This window comes from Acinonyx jubatus, chromosome D3 (assembly GCF_027475565.1).
Source record: "Acinonyx jubatus isolate Ajub_Pintada_27869175 chromosome D3, VMU_Ajub_asm_v1.0, whole genome shotgun sequence".
NCBI classification, from domain to species: Eukaryota; Metazoa; Chordata; class Mammalia; order Carnivora; family Felidae; genus Acinonyx; species Acinonyx jubatus.
In genome coordinates this window covers 34483814-34506644 of record NC_069392.1, presented here as the reverse complement: position 1 = coordinate 34506644, position 22831 = coordinate 34483814, and the positions used below count along the sequence as shown (strand labels likewise).

The following is a 22831-nucleotide window of genomic DNA, read 5'->3' as shown; positions in this document are numbered from 1 at the left end:
GTCACCTAATCTTTACTAGAAGATTGACATCCATAAGGCCTGTTTTAAAGCTTGCAGTCTGCAGTTGGTCTCCCCTAGCATGGGTCGGGTCAAGGGCAAGGCTCCCACACAGCGGCATCACAGCCTCAGCGTAGGGATTGGGCGTCAGTCTGCCAACTTCTTCTTTGCTAGAGGTTGGCAAGCACCTTCCCGAAAGACCTGTGTTCTCCAGTTCCCCGAGGAGCCCAACCTGTCCATCCCGTTCATATATGTAGATCAACTGACTGGCTTCCGTGCTTGGTCCATGAGCTCCTAGTCCCAGCAAATTTTCTGACGAGGAACGAGACTTACAGGAAGAGATCTCCATGAAGGAAAAAAGAACATAAAAAAAAAAAAAACTTGCTTATACTTCACAACATTTTCAGTGTTAATATTTACCTTTTGTAAGGTACACTAGAGCATCCTATGTTTTTAGTGGGGTTGTGACTGTTGCTATAGAAATTTTGTAAGAACACTCAGAAGCAGAGAAGAAAAGACATTTTATTCATGTGACCACTGGGAAGTGGCAAAGCTTTCTTCTTTAACATCCGTTCTTCTTGGTAGCCCATTCAGACAAGCTCCATTTGGAGTCATAGTCAGTTGAGTAAGTCATTGTCTTAGTTAGGGTAGTGTGAGCAGATTAGGGAGAATCTACAGACTGAGGTTTGCGGGTATGAGATACCACACCTGTGCTCCTTCCAGTAGACGGCTTCGTATGATCGAGGTTGCCTGGACAGCTGTCTTTATCCTGTCTGTGCCAATTTGTGTTTTTTCCATACAGATTCCCAATTTATTTGTTACACTTACACTTAATCTCTTCCAGGATAAATTACTCTTCAGGAGATTCCCTTCTGGTCAATTTCTTGTCTACTGGAGGCTTTGATGTTGGGAAACTCTTGTTCTTTATTATAAGTAAATCTCTGCTTTTAAGAACAAATGCAGGATTAGCGAGGGTAGAGAGAATCCAGAAACAAACTGAATAGCAGGCCAAGACCTGACAATTTAAGGTGTCCATGTCACGGAGAGTTTTTTTCCTTGACCCTCAGTGTTAATTGAACAAAACAAATGGGAAAGACTGAGTGTATCCTAGTCTGGAGGCATTTAAACCATCAGTTACCAAACTAATCAAGAAAATTCCTAGAATGTTTTTCTTAATCTCCCACCCTCCAAATTACTCCTCGTTAAAATCTTTTGTAATATTTCAATAGAATTTCTGTCTTGCATATTGCAGCTACATCTGTGGGTCTGGGAAAAATTTTTCGTGATTCAGTTACAAGACTGGAACGACGCAAGGGTGCATTTAAGTTAGATTTTGGTCATCTTTATGATTTGGTCTTTGTAGGTATTGACCGATGTTTATGTGTGTTCTTCCCACAAATACTTATCGAAGACCTGCTGCGTGGCTCACACTACTCTGGGCGCTGTGAATGCAGAGGAACAGACACACAAGGGGTCTGCTCTCCCAGAGCTTACATTTCAGTATGGGCGACAGACAGGAATAGGAAGAAGCACAAATAACTTTTAGCCAGTGGTGGTAAGGGATGGAGAGAAAATACAGAAGGCAAGGGATTAGAGACCTGGTGGGGATGGGTGGTCAGGGAAGGCACTTTGTGTGCACCTTCTGGTTTATGTGATAGTGAGCTCTGTAAAAGCTGGAGAGGAACAGAGAGGGCCAGGAGTCCTGGCCCTATGAGACCAGCAGTGTGGCAGGGAAGAAGGAGGCAGCTCAGAGGCCTTGGGGAGGACATTTCTCAGCGCAGCGGGAATCCCCCTGGAGGCTTTGAAGGGTATGGTCTGAGTTCCGTAGTAGAGGATAACTCCGGGTGGAGAATGGGCTAAAGGGGAGGCAGGGAGCCCCGCACAACTTGTCTATGTGTGCAGCTGCTCCCTTGGGAGGCTTGAAGGCAGGGAATAACAGTGGTGTGCAGCCATCACAGGTAAGAGAGCGCCCTGCAGGTTTGTGGCTGTGTTGGACTGAGAGCACTGGAATGACTGTGGAATGGGAGGGAAAGAGGAGGGCCAGAAACCACTCCTGGGTTTCTCCTGAACCTTCATGCTGAAGGTCCTGAACCTCCTGGCGTCTTCATGCTGGTGCCAGAATCAAGTAGAGATAGGAAATAAAGCCCAGGTGGATGAAAAACGCCACCCCAGTGTGTATTTGACATCATGCAAAAGGTTGTACCTTTGAAATTGAGTCACATAGTCAGTGCTGAGATTTGTATGGTGGTACAGAGTTTTTAGAGACATTTGCAGGTATGTTATAATTCCAGGGCATTTCCGTTTTACAACCCCACTAAAGTTTATGTCCTTTGAAGGAGGGCTCTGTCCAACTCCTCTTGACATCTAGATTGTGTCTTAGAGATACAAGTTTAGGTCAATGTTTGGTGTGAATCCAAAGGTTTAGTTATCTGCAGAGCCGATTTCATTTATGATTCTGATTATGTAAGAAAATATGAGGAGGGGAATAAGGCTGGCAGGCTGCAGTGAATAATCCATCCTGGTTTTTAGCTTCTGGATCCATGAGATTTGAATAGACATCTGAGGATATTGTCTTGTGTGACCATTTCCAGAGGTCCTGTCACACAGGTGTGGCCATAAGCCGGTGGGTGAGTGTACAGGTGGTTAATATTTAGTATTGCTGAGCAGGGGGACACAGGAGACACCATCCTTTTTCTGGTGGCTTATGAGTCAACTCCATCTGGCTTGTGTAGGATGAATTGGACGAACTCCGTGCTGAGATGGAAGAGATGAGAGACAGTTACCTAGAGGAGGATGTTTACCAGCTGCAGGAGCTTCGGCGAGAGCTGGACCGTGCTAATAAAAACTGCCGAATCCTGCAGTACCGCCTCAGGAAAGCAGAGCAGAAGAGTCTGAAAGTGGCTGAGACTGGTCAGGTGGATGGCGAGCTCATCCGGAGTCTGGAGCAGGATTTAAAGGTGAGTGAGCTGATCAGGGTTGAAGGGCGGCTTATTCCCAGAAGGGGCTGCAGGGGTAGGGGAGGGGCGCGATCACAGATCTGAGACTGCAGCCCTCGGCCCCACTCACACAGGGTCCTGATGTTCCGGTGGTGTTGCTCTCTCAACAGATTCCAGCATAAACATTCTTCCTTCCCCTGATGGCTTATAGGGTATGTGTAGTCCTATGGCTTTGACAGGCCAAGGTTTAAACCTGCCATATGAACTGGAATCTCACAACGTAAGGGAAAGAAGTCATAGTAAGGGATCTACAATTAAAAAAAAAAAAGAAAGAATTGATATCTGCCACTTAGCCTGACAGTTGTGTAGAATTCTACAGAAACGCCTTCTTAAAATTTGGAATATTTAAAAAATCTATTGATTATCAATTCAGTGATGGTCAAAGGCCACTCATAAAGGTTGACTATAATCACTTAACATTTTTACTGTTACTTAAGTTTCTAGAATGCAGAAACCTGAAATGACCATAACCCAGGTGTAGAGGTTTGATTTAACCGAAGGAGAGAGAGGATCATAACTAATCGTCTAAAGCTAATTGTCTAAGGTGTTTTTGAGAAGCACTGGCGGAAGTGGGAATGAGGTGAAGAAATTCCAGACTTTCTACCATTTGCTCTCTCCATGGGTAGTGTGGCTTCTCCTGTGCCGTGATTATCAAATCATTTATCAAGAGGTGAATAATGCATAATGTCCTCCTCATTATGGGAGCACTTATGAAATCTCATTTCGCTTTTCATTATGATAACAGGAAAAGAATCTTTGTAATTCTATCAAATCTATAAACCCCTAGCAAAATGTCATTCAGTGGGATGTAAGGGTGATTTATATTTCTTTTGCAAAATCTTTCCTTGTTTCCTTTTAGAAGGTTAAAAATGTTTAACTGCTTTTAACATTCAGATATTTTACTACTGTAGACAATTTAAAACCTGACCGTATCATTTTACAGGATTATTTCGATTTTTTTTTTAAAGCAGGTGGGTTTAGTATTACCTTAGGGAACAGAACTATTGATTGATTGGTTGGTTGGTTGATTATTGTTATTGTTACTATTATTTCTAATTTATCATTAAAGCATGTGTGCCTGGGCAGAACTGGCATTCTTGGTGATACTCTGTAAGGAGGTAGGGCTATTCACAGTAGCCTTTTAATCCAGATAAAAAGGTTGTATCCTTGCTCATAATGTGGATTTCATGTTTGAAACTAATACCTCCTCTTTTAAAGAGAGGCTTGTTAATATTTCCAGGGTCTTTGCCCTTTACTGTGATATCATATCACTTAATGATTCTGCCTCAAAAGTTGTTCGAATGTGCCTTTAGCACACAGAAAGCTTCCCATTCTGATGACTATCTCTGTTGGTTGATACAGGTAGCCAAAGATGTATCTGTTAGATTGCACCACGAACTTGAAACCGTGGAGGAAAAGCGTGCTAAAGCTGAAGATGAAAACGAAAGTCTCCGACAGCAGATGATTGAAGTGGAAATATCCAAGCAGGCCCTCCAAAATGAGCTGGAGAGACTGAAAGAGGTAATCCCAAAATGTATGGGGATTTCTTTCTTGGGTTTAACTGTTGGGGGTTTGGGGACTCCAGGTGTCCCATTTGGTGAACTATGGTTTATTAGTATGGCCCAGAAACCAAGAATGGTTTTTACATTTTTCATAGCCTTATTAAACAACAACAACCACACAAAAATAAACCCAACAAAGCAGGGAAGACTGTGACAAAGACAGTATGTTGTTTGCAAAGCCTGAAATATTTGCTGTCTGGCCCGCTACAGAAAAGGCTTGGTGAACCGTGGTCTAAAGCTATTTTTTTTTTTTTTTATATAATTTTCATTCAGATGAGCTGGCCATTAATTCCTCTTATGGGCCCAAATGGAGTATATTATTACTAGAATACAAAATTAAGCAGTAGCTTTTTTCTTGAGTCTTCTTTTCCAATGAGCTGGAAAATATGTTATGGTTATCTACTAAACCTGTGTAAACAGATAATAGGCGTATGCCCCCTATAGCTATTATTCAGCCAATATGGTTTATTATTATTTTTTTTAATGTTTATTGATTTTTGAGACAGAGAGAGACAGAGCATGAACAGGGGAGGGGCAGAGAGAGAGGGAGACACAGAATCTGAAGCAGGCTCCAGGCTCTGAGCTGTCAGCACAGAGCCTGACGCGGGGCTCGAACTCATGGACCGTGAGATCATGACCTGAGCCGAAGTCGGACGCTTAACCGACCAAGCTACCCAGGCGCCCTGCCAATATGGTTTAAATACAGGTTTTTCTTTTCTTTTTATTTTAGGGAGTGAATGTATTCTAGCACAGCGATCTAGAAAATGAGTGTGTGTGTGTGTGTGTATTTCCTTTGCATACAGTACTGCAAATACTGTTTTGTTGTTGGCTTCCATTATAAGGAAGTCCACAAAACCATTCCTCATCCATCCAGCCATGCATCTGCCCACACTTAATTCAGTCTCTGTACCAGGCCCTGGGGATGCAGCTAGGAATATGGCAGCACAGCCTCTGTTACTGAGATGTTTACGGTTCAACTTGACATGTGGATATTTCTACTTCCCCACCCCCATCCCCTCACAGCCAGTCAGGTGCCCTGCTGTTCCTTGAGTCTGGGAGTGAGGGATGGTAGCCAACATTCTTTTTTCCAGGATCCATACCCCTGGGACTCAGTCCCTCACCTTGAGGTCTCTGCTAACATCTCACCTCAGCCACCTTCCCCTCCACACTTGCATATTCAAGTTGCCCCTGCCTCCACCCTGGCCGTCCTGATCCGTCTTCCCGTCTGACACATTATGGATTTTGGTCAATTACTTGTATGTTGTCAGCACTTGTCTGAAAATGCCACGGGTTTTATTTCTTTGTTGCCTTCACTAATGTGCCTCCAGAACTTGCTGTGTGGGAAGAGGATTTGTCTGGGTAGTTCATTGTGGGGTCCCTGTGCCTAGAACAGTGCCTGGCACTTAGGCGGTGGTGGCATCAGGGAATCACAGGGTGGGGGAGTGAATGAAGGGCAGAAACGTGGAGCTGTGGTGACCACAGCTTGCCTAGGGACACAGTGAGCTTCCCAGTGGAGGGGGTAGAGTCTGAGAATGTTCTTTCTTCATGGGTAACCCTTGCTCCTTAACTTTCACATACACTTACCCCTGTGACTAGGGGAATTTCTCCTCTCCTTGTGGGTCTTTTTACCTCTACTAGTAATTTACTTCTTTCTTTCTACTTTTTTTTTTTCAAGTTTATTTATTTTTGAGAGAGAGCGCACATGTGAGCAGCGGAAGGGTAGAAGGGGAGAGAGAGAGAGAGAGAGAGAGAGAGAGAGAGGGAGAGGGAGAGAATCCCAAGCAAACTCCACGCTGTCGGTGCAGAGCCCGATGACGGACTTGATCCCACAAACCATGAGATAATGACCTGAGCTGAAATCGAGAGTCCAAGAGGCAGATGCTCAGCTGACAGTCACCCAGGCACCCCCTTTTTTTCTCCTTTGACCTAAGTTTGCCGGAAGGTTTGCCATAATAGTTTCTTTTCCCAAAATTTCCAGTTTGAGCCTTACCTTGAGGGTATAGAAAATATCTTAGGAATATATTTTATAAATTTTACATGTGTGTATGCTTACCTATAAGTATATAAGTTACATATACACATAAATGAGGAAATAAATATATTTAAAGCAAACAAAGCTGCTCTTGCACACGTCAGTGGATTTGCCTAGGACTTGGCATCAGGTCACAAATAGCTTCTGAGGGAGAAGAAATGATTGCTGACGTTCAAAGCCAGGCAAGGGTGAGGCAAGGATCTTCAGAGACCGTGATGTTGGCTCAGGCTGGATGTATGCAGAGGAGGTGACAGGGCCAGCCTGTCCCTTCCACTGTGGGTTAAAATTACTCACAGAGATTGCTCGATTGGAATGCCATCGGTATTTTACCTCCAAGGTGCAGTCAGCCTGGTACGACTGCTTATTTCCACCAGACTTCTAAACGAACTGTAAGAACTGACTGCGGAAGACTGTACTGGAGGCAGCGAATGACGGGACCAGGCGATCCAAGGTTCAGAGGTGGTAGAGGAGGTATTTACTGCAAAGTGCCAGGTGTGGTCTCCAGGAATGGGTTCTTTTTACTGATGCCAGAAAAGAATACGCCATGAGCTTTGCTCCCAGGCAAGGATACTATTTTCTCTATCTTGAGCTTTGCTCGGTAGTAAATTTCACCTCCGAAATTTTGTAAATGGATAAATCACATTCTGGAAAAAGCAAGGAGAGTTCGTGCGTTTCACGCATCTCTACGTGACAGAAGTAGTTGCAGAGGACTGTGTCCTCCCCCCGCCCCCGCCTCCCTCAACCTCAGAGAACAATGAAATAGCTCATCTCTGTGCCCCTAATGCTCTGGGGCTGCTGCTGAGGCTTCTCTCTAAAGCTTCAGACTGCCTTTTCAGCTGCCTGGGGGACTTCCCCATGATGGATTTCTCCTTACACTTCAAACTCAGAGTATCCAGAAACAGACTTGCCACCCTCATCCCCACGTGAATCTCCTCCGTCTTTCCCATTTGTACTAACGGTGCCACCGTCCTGTTTAGTCACTCGGGCTTAAGCAATGGCACTGCTCCTTAAACCTCTCTTATTGCGCACATTGCGATCACCTGTTTTGTGCTTCAGGCTCTGCTCTTCTGCTTTTGCTGTCTTAGGGAAATTTTTAGACCCTCTGTTCTATCCATGCTTTGGTCTTCTCTCAAGTGACTGTTTGAGGGCTGACCCTATGCAATCAACACGTGAAAGGCAGGTACTTCAGTTTCTCCCTTCTCTGTTTTATCTTCTACATTCCCTTAAATCTGACAGTGTGACTCTTTAGCGTGACACAGAGGACCCTTCCTGCTGGGGGCCATCCCTGTCTCCCAGCTGGTTTTCCCACCCCACTGCTGTAAACCCTGGAGTGAAATAAAAGGCAGCAGAGCATGGTGAGAAGAATCTGTGCCCTTTGGTCCCTTTTGAACTAACAGAGTGGGTCCTAGAAAAGTCACTCTCTCCATTGATAGATAAGATGATTAAAGAGGGTTGGCAAAACTGAGAACAAACAGGGTTGATGGGGGGTGGGAGGGAGGGGAGGGTGGGTGATGGGTATTGAGGAGGGCACCTTTTGGGATGAGCACTGGGTGTTGTATGGAAACCAATTTGACAATAAATTTCATATATTGAAAAAAAGAGAGGGTTGGCAATATGAAACCATGAGGAATTGCCCCTTCTGGTTAGCTAGTTTGCTCTCCTGCTTCCTTGTGCCTATTCACATCATGGTCTGTGCACCCAACACCCATATACTCCTCCACTTGTGCAGGCCCGAAATATTTTTGCCTTTTTGGAGAGTATATTTCTTCTAGTACTCAACTCTATGGTGGAACATCTCAACAGGCTGAAAGTAGTTAATCTTAACTTGGTTTCAGCTTCTTAAAGATTGCCCAAGTGCTTCCTCTGAACAGTATTTCATTCTACCAAAAATTTTTGAATACTTGTTATATGTTATTATATGTTAGACACAGTAATAACTGGCCAAGTTAGTTGGCACTTGCAAGGGACAGGGACATGTTCTAGATCGTTCCAGGCAATGAGGATTTTTTTTTTTCTTATTGAGGTATAAGTTTATTGGGTATAAGGTATAAGGTATACCTGAGGTATAAGGTATAGGTTTATTGACCTAAAACATGACATTAGTTTCAGGTATATAACATGATGGTTCAGTATTTGTATATATTACAAAATGATCACCAAAATAACTGGTGATAACATTCATTACTAAACACAGGTATAAAATTTTTTTTCTTGTGATGAGAACTTCCAAGATCTACTCTCTTAGCAGTTTTCAAATATGCAGTATTGTTAACTATGGTCATTCTGCAGTACAATACATCCCATAACTTATTTATTTTATAACTGGAAGTTTGTATCTTTGGACTGCCTTTGCCTCTTTTACTCATCCACCCTAGGGATTGTTGAATGAAGCCACAGAGAACCAACTAGCAGTCAGATTGCTCCCATGGGACATCTTTCAGTACCATTCAGGATATGATATTGATTCTCTGGGTTTGGTTGAGATTTCTTTTGTGCCTAGTAAATGGTTCAGATTTTGTGAATAGGTCTCGAGTGCTTGAGAGGAAAGGGTAAGCTCCAATTTTGGGGCAAAGACTTTAAATCCATTAGCTTGAAGACTCAAACTTTATAACTCACAGCAAGTAGTACATTTTGTATCATCATTCAAAAACACAAACATGAAGGTTTCACAAAATAATGCTTATCTTTGCCATATGGGATCCATTTTGATACTTTCAATTCTATTCAGTTCTGTTTTTTAAATGGTGGTTACAAGTTTAATTTACAGTCCATTAGTGGATTGCTGCAATTTGGAAAAATTTTTAATAGATGGTTTGTTAATTGCGTTGTTCAAAAATTTTATATCCTTTATAGTTTTGTCTGCTAAATATATCTATTTAGGATAAAAGTATGTTAAAATCACCTGTTATAATTTTGTATTTAAATTTTCTTCTTGTAATCTGTCAAATTTTGCTTGCATATTTTGAATATAAATGCATAAGTTTAGAACTGTTTTTGATGATGAATTGTTCCCTTTATCATTTGATAATGATCTCTTTGTTCTAATGTATTCCTTTATTTTTTTATTATAAAGACTACTTTGCTTTTATCATGTATACCATATTTTTTTTGGTCAGTATTTGCCTAGTACAGCTTTTTGGTGATTTCCATTAGTTTCTATTTTTCTATGGCATTATGATTTAGATGTATTTCTTGTGAATGGTCTATAGCTGTCTTTTTAAAAATGTAATCTGATAATATCTTCTTTAAAAATGTGAATTTAATCCATTTACATTTATTGTGGTCACTGATGTGTTTGAATTTATTTTTATCACTGTATCTTATGCTCTTAAACTCCATGCCTTTTTTTGTTTCTTTTTTTCTGTTTTTTTAATGTTGATTTTGATTGATTGATTTTTTTTTTAATTCTCATGTCTCTTGCTTAAGAATTTGTACATTGTATTATTTGAATAATTACTCTTACATATTTAACATGCATGTTTGACTTAACATCTAAAACTAATCACTACCTCCATTCTTCTCCTGAATAATGTAAGCATCTTAGAAAAGCTTCAACTCGGGGCACCTGGGTGGCTCAGTCGGTTAAGCGTCCAACTTCAGCTCAGGTCACGATCTCGCGGTCCGTGAGTTCGAGCCCTGCATTGGGCTCTGGGCTGATGGCTCAGAGCCTGGAACCTGCTTCCGATTCTGTGTCTCCCTCTCTCTCTGCCCCTCCTCCATTCATGCTCTGTCTCTCTCTGTCTCAAAAATAAATAAAACGTTAAAAAAAATTTTTTTTAAAATAAAAGCTTCAACTCAATCAACTCCTATATTTCATACTATTATTACATAGTATCATTATAGTTTCATCTTTTTGAAACCATTTCCCCATAAGTTGGCTAATGTAATAGTTAATCCTTATTTAGATTTATTTACACATTTTCCACTGTGTCATCATTGCTTTTTGAGTGTTGCTCCTTCCTTCCTTCCTTCCTTCCTTCCTTCCTTCCTTCCTTCCTTCCTTCTTTCCTTCCTTCCTTCCTTCTGAGTTCACTTTTCTTCTTATTGATCTATTAACATATCCTTGAGTAGTTTTCTTTCAGTTAATGGTATTTTCTAAAAATTTTTTTATGTCATCCCCAGCCTTGAAAGATATTTAGTCAGGCATAGGATTTTAACACTTTGAAGATAGTATTTTCATTATCTTCTGGCTCTATTTTGCTATCAAGAAGGCTGCTGTCAGATAATTCTCATTTTTTGTAGATGGTCTGTCTTTACTTCCTGGTTACTTTTATGCTTTTCTTTTTATGTTTGGTGTTCTGTAGTTTCAATCAGATGTATCTAGATTTATATTTTATGAAATACTCATTATCAATCTGTTTATGTCTTTAATGAAATCTGGAAAGTTCTGTCTTTGAATAATTTTCAATAGTGCTTCTTCTCTGTTCTCTATATTACTTCCAGAATTCCTGTTAGTCTCATGTGGGAACTTCTGTTGATCATTCTTATTCTATATTCCATCTTGCCTAACTGTCCTTGTTTGTTTTTTAAGATCTTCTTACTTCTCTGTGCTATATTTTGAATAATTTTTTCATTTCTTGTCAAGTTACAAATTATCTTCTTTACAGAATAATTTGTTGTATTAATCCACTAAGTTTTTAAAAAAATTTTTTAATGTTTTTTATTCATTTATGAGAGACAGAGACAGAGCACGAGTGGGGAAGGGGCAGAGAGAGAGGGAGACACAGAATCTGAAGCAGGCTCCAGGCTCCAAGCTGTCACCACAGAGCCCAACGCTGGGCTGGAACTCACCAACAGTGAAATCATGACTTGAGCCAAAGTCGGATGCTTAACCGACTGAGCCACCCAGGTGCCCCATCATCTACTAAGTTTTCATTTCAGTGAGTCTACTTTTCATTATTAGTATTTTTAAAATTTAGCTTGTTCTGTTTCATAAATTTGTTTTCTCCTCATCTTCTGTTATTTCTTCTTTAAATTTTGAAACATTTTAAAGTCATAGCCTCTTTCAATTTGTTCCATTGTCTTAAATTCTTGATGTTACTAATCCCTGTGTTTGTCAGATCTACTTCTCTCTTTAAGGTGGATTTTTTTTTAAACGTTTTATTTTGTTATTGAGAGACAGAGAGAGAGACAGAGCATGAGCATGGGAGGAGCAGAGAGAGAGGGAGACACAGAATCAGAAGCAGGCTCCAGGCTCTGAGCTGTCAGCACAGAGCCCAACGCAGGGCTCAAACCCACAAACTGTGAGATCATGACCTGCACTGAAGTCAGAGGCTTAACCAACTGAGCCACCCAGGCACCCCTAAAGTGGATTTTTTTTTTTATGAGCTCTTCTTAGTGGGAATTCCCTGAAGTTTGTTGACATGCTTTCCAATGAGATTTTGCATTAGTCTTTTCCCGATGCCTCAGTAGTATTATTGGTCCAAATATAATTGTTAATTTGGGACTTGTGGGCTTATGTGCCAAATGCGTTGTGTCAAATGGATATCAGACTTGTATGTGGCATACATCTAAAGATTTTTATACTTAAAAGGAGATTATTTTTTTCACCACCCAGTGTCCTAAGCAGAAGCTTATTGCTCTCACCCTCACTGAGTGATTTTTAGTTTACTTCAGTGGGTTGTCTGGGCGCATTAATTGAAGAATCTTCTTACACCCTTGGCTTTGAGGGCTTATTTCTGGGTGTGATAACTTCCATCAGTCCCTCCTGCCCTCCACCCCCTAATCCCTTATGCATTTCTGACACTAGGGAATTTTCCTTTTGTGTATATGTGAATCAACTGTCTATAAATTTCTGCTTTTCATGTTTTCTTTAGCATTTCTAGCTGTTTTGGGGGGGGGAGGGCTCATGATAGTTCAGTGTGCTATGTTGCCAAAACAGGATGTGATCCTTCAGGGTTCAGCGGAAGCTTTCCAGTAGCAGCTCTCAAGTGCCACAAGTAACCCCAGTGGTCTTCCAGTTCATGACTCAATGACTCAGCACTTTTGTCCCCGCCTCTTGGTTCATTTCCTTCCACCTTGCTACTCATCAGTTCCCATCTGCCCTGGTTTTCTTTTTTCTTTTTCTCATGGATTCAGCTACATCATGGCTTCTACTTACTGTATTCTTTCTCTGTAGGTATTTGACAGGGACTGAATGTTTTTGTCCCCACCCCCCCTGCCAATTTATATGTTAAATCCTAATTCCCAGTAAGATGGAATGAGGAGGTGAATCCTTTGGGAGGTGATTGATTTATGAAGGTTGGAGCCCTTGTAGATGAGATCAGTACCCTTATCTAAGATATCCCAGGGTTCCCTTGCCTCTTCTACACATGAGGACACAGTGAGAAGATGGCTGTCTGTGAACCAGGAAGTGGGTTCTCACTAGACCCCAATCTGCCAGCGTTGTAGGATTTTTTACCTCGATACCTAGGGTTCGTTGCCTCACCACTTCGAAGAATGAAGAGGTGGACACAAAATGAGCAGCAGGCAAAAGTTTATTAGAGTATAAGATTAGAAAGGAAGAATAGTAGGAAAGCTCTCTTCACAGAGAGGGGACATTCGAAAGTGAATGCCGGCAGACTACAGGCAAGGGACTTTGTTTTATAAGGTTCTGGTCCCCACCCCGCTTCCCCCTTGTTCCTTCTCAAGTTCTACCCTTTTTGGCTTGATGGCTCCAGGTGCTGGGTTATCCATTCCTGATTGGCTCATTTCCATTGTAGGAGGGGTGGTCTATGGCCATGCCTGCCTTTCCTTGTGGGTCATACACTTTATGGTCTACTTCTTATTTTTAGTTAGGTCTTTAGTCAAATTACTGAGGGGAACCTGAGGGGAGGGAGGTAGGTGATTACAGTCTTAAGAGTAACCTTACACCCAAGGGACTTTGCTGTGGTCAGAAGTTCCCAGCATTGTTCCAAAATACGTGTTTTTCCCCACCCAGGGACCTCGGATCCTAACCTTTCCCTCTCTATTTTATCCTATCCTTTCCTATCATACCAGCACCATAGTCTTAGGTTACCCAGCCGTCAGAATTGGATCAGAGATAAGGATTTGTTCTTTAAGCCACCCAGTCCATAATATTTGTGTTACAGCAGCCTGAAAAGACTCAGTCAGTCTTTCTGCTTTTTTCTCAACCAGTGGGCGAGGAGTTTTCTCTGTGTGTCATCACATTCAAACTATCAGGCAGCTGAAAAGTCTGGAAACATCGGTGTACAAACATAATAAATGGTTTATTGCTATTACACTATCGTTTAATAAAACATTATCTGTGTTTCCAGACTTTATGGTCCTCCTTATAAGAAAAAGATATGCTTAAGTGAGCCAGTGTAAGGCATCTTTGGGCAGAGTCCCCATGCCAGGGCCTCTCCTTGGACACTGACCAAGTTGTTGGCAGCTGCTGTGCAGTCAGTCAGGGCCTCGCTCCTGGCCCCGTCAGCAGTGGACGGCAGGGCCGGCAGGGCGTGGGATACAGGCAGGCATTCTGTGTGTTAGCTTGGCAGGCTCTCCAAGACACCTCAGAAGGAAAAAAGTAGCATCTGGTTCCATTTGCTGGTTTCATGAGTTAAGGGGGCAGGGTGACTCTAACTGGAGAATAAGAGGCGGCGAGAACTGTAGTGCCCTGAATGATATCCCAGTTAGCTGGCCTGTTAAGTTAATAATGAGGTGAGATGGGATGATGGCGGGAGCGGGAAGAATCAGGGTGTCTGGTTAAGTCTTCTTCCCAAACACTAAAGCATAAGTAGAGTCTGGTGTGTGTGTGTGTGTATGCACATGTGCAAATGTATGTACCTGTGTGTGTGCATGTACACATACATGCAGTGTCTGCACAGGAGTCTGGAGGGAAATGGTCTTTTGCACGTTCTGATGAGACCAGGAGGCAGGGATGGGATTAGAATAGAGCCATGTCAACCAAGGGAGTAAACACCGGGCCGGGAAATCCAGAGTCCAGAGGCTGGGGAGGATTAGGAACAGGGCAGCAGCTGCAGGAAGATTTGGCATAAATAATTGCGAGTGCTTAAGCTGTCAATGGAACAGTTTTGGTGTCTGGGAAGAAAGAGGGTGTGTGTGTTCCGTTCAACAACCACAAATCGTACTAATGGCTGATTTCACACACTTGCTGGAAAGGCAGAGGGAGAGCCCGTTACAGTCTCTTCTGGCCACTCACAGTCACTTGGAGCCATTTCTTGTCCAAATCAAGAAGGGCTCATCTTAAGGTCTTCTAGAAGGACCCACTTGACAGCGGTCCTTACGCTCTCTTCTTGGCCGTGGTCTCGTTTGGGCCTTGGCAGGCCTCAGGACGTGCATGGGGCAGGCTTGTTTGCTGCTGCTTGCTGGTGCGCTGTGCTGGAGGGGCCGGCGGGGAGGTGGGGCTTGCCCAGGTTAGAGTTTTCAAAATGCTTTCATTTCTTAGGTTAAGTTACTTTGTTAAGTTTTATGGCAGAGGACTGTGTTACTTCCACGCGGTGTGGCTGTTACGTTGGAGGAAAAGAAAATGGTGGCGACGACAAAGGAAGGGCGGTGGAAGGAGTGACTGAATTTGACGGCTCTCTTGTGATCAGGCGTGAAGGCACGCGTGGCCAGAGCCAGGCCTGGGGACCTCAGGCCTACTGAATGTCAGAGCCAGAAGAATCCCGGAGATGAGTGGGCCAGCCTTCCTATCACCTACACGAGGAAACCGAGGTCTGGGTGGGTTATGAATGGCGGCTACCCCAGGTCTCCCCGACTCCCAGCAACTCTTTTCCGCTCCCTCTTTCCTCAGCTCTAGACCTGCCTCCTCCCTTCTCTACAGGCCCAGAAGGAAGAGGCGGCTTCCCAGGTCAGAGTGGGAGGCGAGCACTTGTGGGGCCAGCTTGACTGGGGTCTTCAGGGGAAGCTGCTGGAGGAAAGCCGCTCTGGTGGGTTGGTGAGGAAGGGCACCCGTGTCTTTCTTTGACCCATTAAGGCTTCTGTATAAAATTAATTTCTACTTTTAGAAGTATTTATGAAGCTGCTTCTTTCATCTCTGCTGAGAAAATTATAGGAAGAAGGAGAGCAGAACTTGTCTTTGAAGAGAGTGAGCGAAGGCCTCCCAACCTGCCCTACCACTTGCTCCCATGGGAGCCCCCCAGGCCCCTCCCCCTCCCATCCAGCTTGGAGGTGCCTGCCATTCTTCCCCCAGGACTGTGCCAGGATGCCTCTTCTCCCTGTTGAAATGCTGCTCGATCTTTAAGAGTCTCCCAGAAATGCCATCTCCTCCTTGAAGCCTCCTGCAACACTTCTGACCGCTGAACATTCTCATATGATCAAATCATCACATGGTTGCTAGAGAAAGTTTGAAAAGCAGAGGGAGAAAGTTTCCGTCATGCTAACTCCCAGAGGTAGGGCTCATTTTTCATATGGAATTGGAAACATAGTTCATATAGGTCTTAGTATAGTATTTAAAAAATTTTTTTAATACTTGTTTATTTTTGAGAGAGAGGGAGAGACAGACAGACAGAGTGTGAGCGGGGGAGAGGCAGAGAGTGAAGGAGAGACAGAATCCGAATCAGGCTTGAAGGCTCTGAGCTGTCAGTACATAACCCGCCATGGGGCTCGAAACCACATGGTGAGACCATGACCTGAGCCAAAGTTGGATGCTTAACCAACTGAGCCACTCAGGCACCCCCAGTATGGTATTTTTTTTAATGTTTGTTTATTTTTGAGAGAGAGTGACAGACAGACAGAGCATGAGTGGGGGAGGGGCAGGGAGAGAGGGAGACACAGAATCTGAAGCAGGCTCCAGACTCCAAGCTGTCAGCACAGAGCCCATCGCGGGGCTTGAACTCGTGAACCGTGAGATCATGACCTGAGCTGAAGTCGGACGCTTAACCGACTGAGCCACCCAGGCTCCCCTAGTATAGTACTTTTTTTAATTGAACTTTTAGTTTGGAGACTTGTAGGTTTGCATGCAGTTATAAGAAATAATGCAGAGGGGTCCCGTGTATCCTTTACCCAGTTTTCTCCAGTGGTAAAGTCTAGTCTGGTTTCATAACCAGGATGGCGATACTGATTCAGTCAAGCTGTGGAACATGTTCCATCACAAGGATCCCTCACCTTGACCATTTAGGGCCACGCCCACTTCTCTCCTGTCCCCACCCCCATCTGTCATCCCTGGCAGCTGCTGTGTTCTCCCTCTCCAAAATTTTGTCATTTCGAGACTGTTATATACATGGAATCGTTCGGTGATTAACCTTTTGGGACTGGTTTTTCTCACTCTGCAGTGTTCTCCAAAGGTTCATCCTGGTTGTTGCGCATGGCCTTTATTGGTGCCCTTTCACTGCCTGGTAGTATATGAAGGTGTTCTGGCATTTACCCGTTCGCTAGATGCAGGACACCCAGGTTGTTTCTCGTTTGGGGCTTTTGTGAATAAAATTATCGTGAACATTTGTGTGCAGGTTTTTGTGGGAACATAAGTCTTCGTTTCTCTGGAATAATTGCCTGAGGGGGCTTGTTTCCTGGGTTGTACACTATTTGCATATTTCCTTTGCTTTTTTTTTAATGTTTATTTTTCAGAGAGAGAGCGTGTAAGAGTGGGAGAGGGGCAGAGAGGAGGGAGGCAGAGGATCTGAAGTGGGTTTTGTGCTGACAGCAGAGAACTTGATTTCAGGGCTTGAACACATGAACCGTGAGATCATGAGCTGAGAAGTCAGAGGCTTAATTGACTGAGCCCCCCAGGTGCCCCGCATATTTCGTTTTTAAGAAAGTGCCAAACTGTTTTCCGGAGGGGCTGTCCCATTTAACATTGCCACCAGCAATGAATGAGTTCTCCAGTTTCTTGGCATCCCCACCCACGTTTGGTGTTGTCATTGTTTTTTACTTTAGTCATTCTGATAGGTGATCTCTCATGGTGGTTTTATTTTATTATTATTATTTTTAAGATTTTATTTTTAAGTCTTCTGTACACCCAATGTGGGGCTCAAACTTAGAATCCCGAGATCAAGATTCCCACAGTCTTCCGCCTGAGCCTGCCAGGCGCGCCCCTCGTTGTGGTTTTAATGTGCATTTCCCTAATGGCTGATGATGTTGGACATAGTTTTACATGACCTTTGCCATCTGTATTTCCTCTTTGGTGAAAAGTCTCTTTATGTTTTTTTGCCCATTTTCTAATTGGATTGCTTGTTTATTTTACTGTTCTTTTTTTAGACTGGTGTTGAGTTTTCAGAGTTTGTTCTGTATTTTAGATATGGTCTGTAAATATTCTCTCACTCCGAGCCTTTTATCCATTCAGTAGGGTCTTTCTCCCTCCTGGCATACGTTTTTAATTTTGATGAAGTTCAATTTATAAATATTTCCTTTTATGGTATCAATTCTAAATGCTCTTTGCCTAGCCCTAGGTTTTGAATATTCTCTTCTAGCTTTTGGAATGTTTTATGGTTTTATGTTTTACATTTAAATTCAAATCCATAGCCCCATTTTGAATTCACTTGGGATATGGCATGAGACTTAGGTGAAGTTCATTTTTGTGTCTACGATGTCTAATTGCCCAGCACCATTTGTTGAAAAGGTTATTTTTCCTCCACTGAATTACTTTGCACCTTGTCAAAACTCAGTTGGACATATCTGTGTAGGTCTGTTCCTGGGTTCTCTGTTCTGTCCCACTGATCTCTCCTAATAAAGCCTTGATTATATAGCGGTATAGATCTTGAAAGTGCTTTCCCTGTACAATGTCTGCCCCAGCTAGCAGTTTGAGAGTCTCGTTGGGTCCCTCAGTGGCATTTCAGAACACCTACATCTCTGCCTTATGGGATACATATGTGTGTCTGCACATCCCGACCCTTATCAAGCATTCAGTAAATATTTGTTGAATGAGTGAAAGTTTCATCATCTCTATTTCTCCTTGAGAAAGAGCCACACCATATTTGCAGATCTCCTGGTGAGGAATTTCTGAGTCTGTAAATGATTACTTCAGGACAGTTAATACAAACCAGTAATTGCACTCTAGGTCAAGTATTTTGACAGTGACTGTGTGTGGGTCATGATATCACCCTGTCTGGTTAGTGATGAGGAAAGCTTCTGTTGGTTAGCTTCCTGTGTATTCAGACAGGCTCAGGGTGTCCACCACTGGGGTCCTGCCACACCCAGCTGTCCCCTGTGAGCTAGGTGGGCTCTTCTGTAGCTGTTACTGCAGCATTGTCACCCACAGGCACTGTGGGCAATGCTCAGATGGGTCTTTCAGGGCAGAGGATGGCCCCTTTGGGATGGCCATATCAGAAGCAGCGATGCTGTCTGCGTGAGCAGCCTTTGGTCTGCAGGCCACAGTCACTTCCCCCAGAGATCTGAGACCCAGCTATTTCTCCCCTACCCTCAATAGAACCTTTCTTGGCATACGGGAATCTTTTATAATGCGGGGTGTGCCACTGAAACATGCTGCCCGCTGCTGTGTGAACAGTAGGCTGGAACTTGTGAATTGCAGTGAAATAGACACTGTGTTCACATTGCTTGTCTTCAAAAGTAATCAAAATATAGACAGAGCACATATTTCTGTTTTAGACTTCACTAGAATGTTAAATGCATCAAGTGTGCTTTGGGAGTAAATAAAAAAATACTTCTCTTTTCAAAATTTACATTTGATACTTCAGTCTGTCAGACTTATATGCTAGAAGCCATGTCGCTGATGCGATACAATTTAGGTAACTTGTCTTCAAATGCAGAGTCAAAGTCAGAGAAATAGGAGTGCTTAGAAATCCTGCATGGTATTATCTATTTCCTGAGTGTACTTTCTGGGTGTTTCTCTGACTCAAGTGAGAGTCATCATATGTTGAGTGCTATGATTATGAGCCAGATAAGCAGTTTTCATTCTTCCCCCTAGGAATCAAAAATTACTCAGCATTGAAAAGACACCAAGGTATACTTCTGTATCGTTACACAAGCATACAGGATGTCTTGCTATTGAGCAATTGATCAAGCGGTGTTTGAATTTCTGACCTCATCATCTGACCTCTGATGAGCTTCAGAGAAAGGAGAGACGCTAACCATTCCCAGGGCACTTTTCCTCATGGTTTATTTGTGCAGGTTGGTTCATCCTTTTACTGAAAGAACATTCATTTGGGATGGTTGGGTTCTCATTTTTTCCCCAACGTCGCAGGTGCTCTTTCCCATGACCCACAGTAATTGTACTAGAAGGAGGAATGGAGAAAACGGGGGTGCGTTCATCAGGTGGTTGGCAGTTGAGTTTGGTTGCTGTTCACTTTTGGATGCTGATGGGAGCTGATTGCCCAGGCAAAGCAATGTTTATTTATATCAAGCATATTTGTGTTTATTCCTTTTCTCTCTTTCTCTCTGAAAGAGAACGACTGGGGGAGAGGGACAGAGGGAGAGAGAGAGAAAATCCTCAGCAGGCTTCATGCCCAGTGAGTAGCCTGATGTGAGGCTCGATCCCATGACTCTGAGATCATGACCTGAGCCGAAATTAAGAGTCAGAGACTTTAACAGACTGAGCCACCCAGGCGCCCCCATGTACTTGATTCTGAAGAGTTGGAGTAGACCCTTGTCCCATCACACACGGATTCGTCTCTCTGGCCAGAGGTGTGGAGTGAGCAGGAGGGCAGTTCAGGGAAGCCAGTGGTGGGGCGTCAGGGCACCGGGCATTTCTCTGTGGTTGGTTCAGTGACCACACAGTAGGGATGTGAAGAGGCTCCCAAATGCTTGATGGCCTGTGTTTATTCATGGGCCTTAATAACAACTTTTCTCACAAATGAGTGAAACAAAATAATTTCTGAGAATCTTCCATTTATTTGTAAATCATAAGAAAAGTAGGATTTAAAGATGATGTCGTTGTATGCAACAGTTGCCTTTCTGTTTTGGTCTAATGTGTGTGTTTAAAACACTTTTGACGATCAAGAGCTTTAAATACTCCTAATTGCGGAAGGTTCTCTTTTGTCAACTGAAGACAGTTTTCCCACCGGCTAACCCATCCCATGTAGGGGCTGGGCCAGGCCACTCTTTTGCTTTTCGATTTTGAAACAACGCTGGGAGTTTTATGTTTGTTTCCCAGGGTTTCCTTGTGTAAGATTTTTGGTTTGGGTTTGGATTTATTTTTAAGCAAGATTACTCATGGGGTCACCTAAGTGACGCGACCCAGATGTCATACAACCATCGTAGAAGGCCCACACATTGAAATCACTTGGGGTTCTTAAGCCTCAGTACTATGGACATTCTGGGTCGGGTAATTCTTTGTAGTGGGGCACTGGCCTGTGCATTGCAAGATGATTCACAGCATTCCTGGCCTCTCTCTGCTAGATGCAAGGAACAGCCCCTCCCCCATTTGTGACAATGTCTACGGGCATTGCCAAATGCCCTTAGGAGGGGGGCCAAAATCTCCCCCAGTGGAGCACTACCTAGAGAGATAAGCAAATGAAAAACTAAGCAGGACACCTCTCCCTCCAACTCCCCCCTTCCGCCTCCTCCCCGGGAGCTTCAGAGGAAGAGTCGTGATTGACCCCGGTGAGTAATCATGATGTGGATACATTTGGCCATTACCACAGTACCAGGTGCCTTCCCCTAAAAGAAGGATTTGTTTGACAGGATTGGGAGGGCGCTGTACAAGTTTTGTTCTAGCACCTTAGGAAAGCTCTCTTGTCTCTCTTCTTATTCTATCTGGCTTCAAGTCCTAGAAGTCCAGAGCTCCGTTAACTCCTCTGTTTTCTGGAGGGCGGGCTGGCCTGTGTTTTCTAACTCTGTGAAGAGAAGGGTCGGAGGTGGGCATTACATATCTGCCTTTGCTCTCTACTGCTTGCAAGACCTCTTCAGAGGTGCCCTTTGAAATGATCATGTAGACATGTGGGTCTTTTCTTTGCAGGAGGATTAGAGAGCAGCAGTGCTCAGGGCAGGTTCTGACAAGGTACGTCTTGCACCACCGCTCTTATTAGGTAGTGAAAGGTCCCTTTCACCAGTGTGTGCAGAGGCCAAACTCTTTATCCCCGTGACGCCCCACCCTGGCTGCACAGCAGAATCCCTGGGGAGCTTTTAAGAATCCTGATGCCCAGGCGACACCCAGGCCAGTTACATCAGCACCTCTGGGAGTGAGACCCAGGCATCCGTGTTTTTTAAAATTTCCCGGGTGATTTTGAGATCCGCCGTGGTCATTACCATGGTGTGTCTGAAGCATCTCCATAATCACGGCTAATTATTTCCCAAAGAGGAGAGGTGCTGCGGGTTGGAAGGTTAAGAAGGGTAGAATAAGAGCTTTCCAGAAGAGGCATTTTGAGAAGATGAGGCCTTGAAGCGACCTCTTTCCATCAAACCTGGGGCCTCAGACAATTGAGCTACAGCATGCAATTGCTCTAGTGAGGTAGCCAACTCACAGCCTCATGCTGTATGTTTGTGACCGCAGACGTTGTAAAGGGCAGTGAGCGTGTGGCTTCCTGTCCATTAATTACAGTTTTCCTAAAACAGGTCAGAGGCCAGATTCTAGCGTGTGCGTGACCGTGGCCTTAGTCTGTCTGCGGTTTGTTTTAACCTGCCCCTCTCGCCACCCCCGGGTGTGGCTTTTTCCCCTCTTCTATCGTGTTCCCCTTTCACTCACCCAGAGAGCACCCCTTTCGAGTGCCTCAGGTTGTGCTGATTGCGTGTGGCTCTGTTACTCCAGGGCGGTGCTGGGACTGCAGCCCTCATTAGAATGCGGCTGCGTTCCTGTCTCAGTTTCTCTCTCCCTTCCTCCTGCCGGCCTCCCATCAGCCTCTGAGCCTCGCCTGGGCCTCTGAAACCAAGCCACTTCAGTGCTGGGATTTTGTTTTATTCACCTGCCCTGGCAGGTGTTAGAACATGTTGGCAGGAGATGGCAAGAAGAGGTGAAGGGGGGTTTGCTAGCCCCGGGGAGCTCGCTCTGCTTCAGGCAGTGGGGAGAAGCTGGTGTATAGAGCCTCTGGAACAGGACAGATGAGAGGACCTCTCCCAGCCCTGGGTTGCCTGGGTGCCAGACAGAGCACTCGGTGCTCGGAGAACCTTACCTCCTTCTGACCTTAACCAGTGAACTGTGCGAACTGTGCATGGGCGGGGCAGACCCATTTTCACTGGGGAAAATGGAGCCTCAGTGATGTTAAGTAAATTACTTGTTAAGTAATTTACAAGGTCACACAACTTGTAAATGGCAGACCCAACCTTACACCAAAGGGTAACATTGACTTTATAAGGGACAGAGCAAATACTTTTTTTTTTTTTTAATCAAAATGCCTTTCCCTTTCCGGAAGAGAAGTGGGGGCTTGGGTGGGAAACGCAGAAACATGCCCACTGTTACATATTAAGGCTCT

General features: G+C 43.9%; 1 protein-coding gene across 11 annotated transcripts in view; it reads left to right on the top strand.

The window, feature by feature from the left end:
* The window catches only part of MTCL1 (microtubule crosslinking factor 1), a 128913-nt gene that overhangs the window by 8003 nt on the left and 98079 nt on the right, over positions 1–22831 (top strand). For all 11 annotated transcript variants that reach the window (XM_027068506.2, XM_027068505.2, XM_027068499.2 and 8 more), the window contains exons 2-3: positions 2730–2954; positions 4356–4514. In XM_027068506.2, the coding sequence (XP_026924307.1) occupies positions 2730–2954; positions 4356–4514 (384 nt within the window). The remainder of the gene's footprint in view (positions 1–2729; positions 2955–4355; positions 4515–22831) is intronic.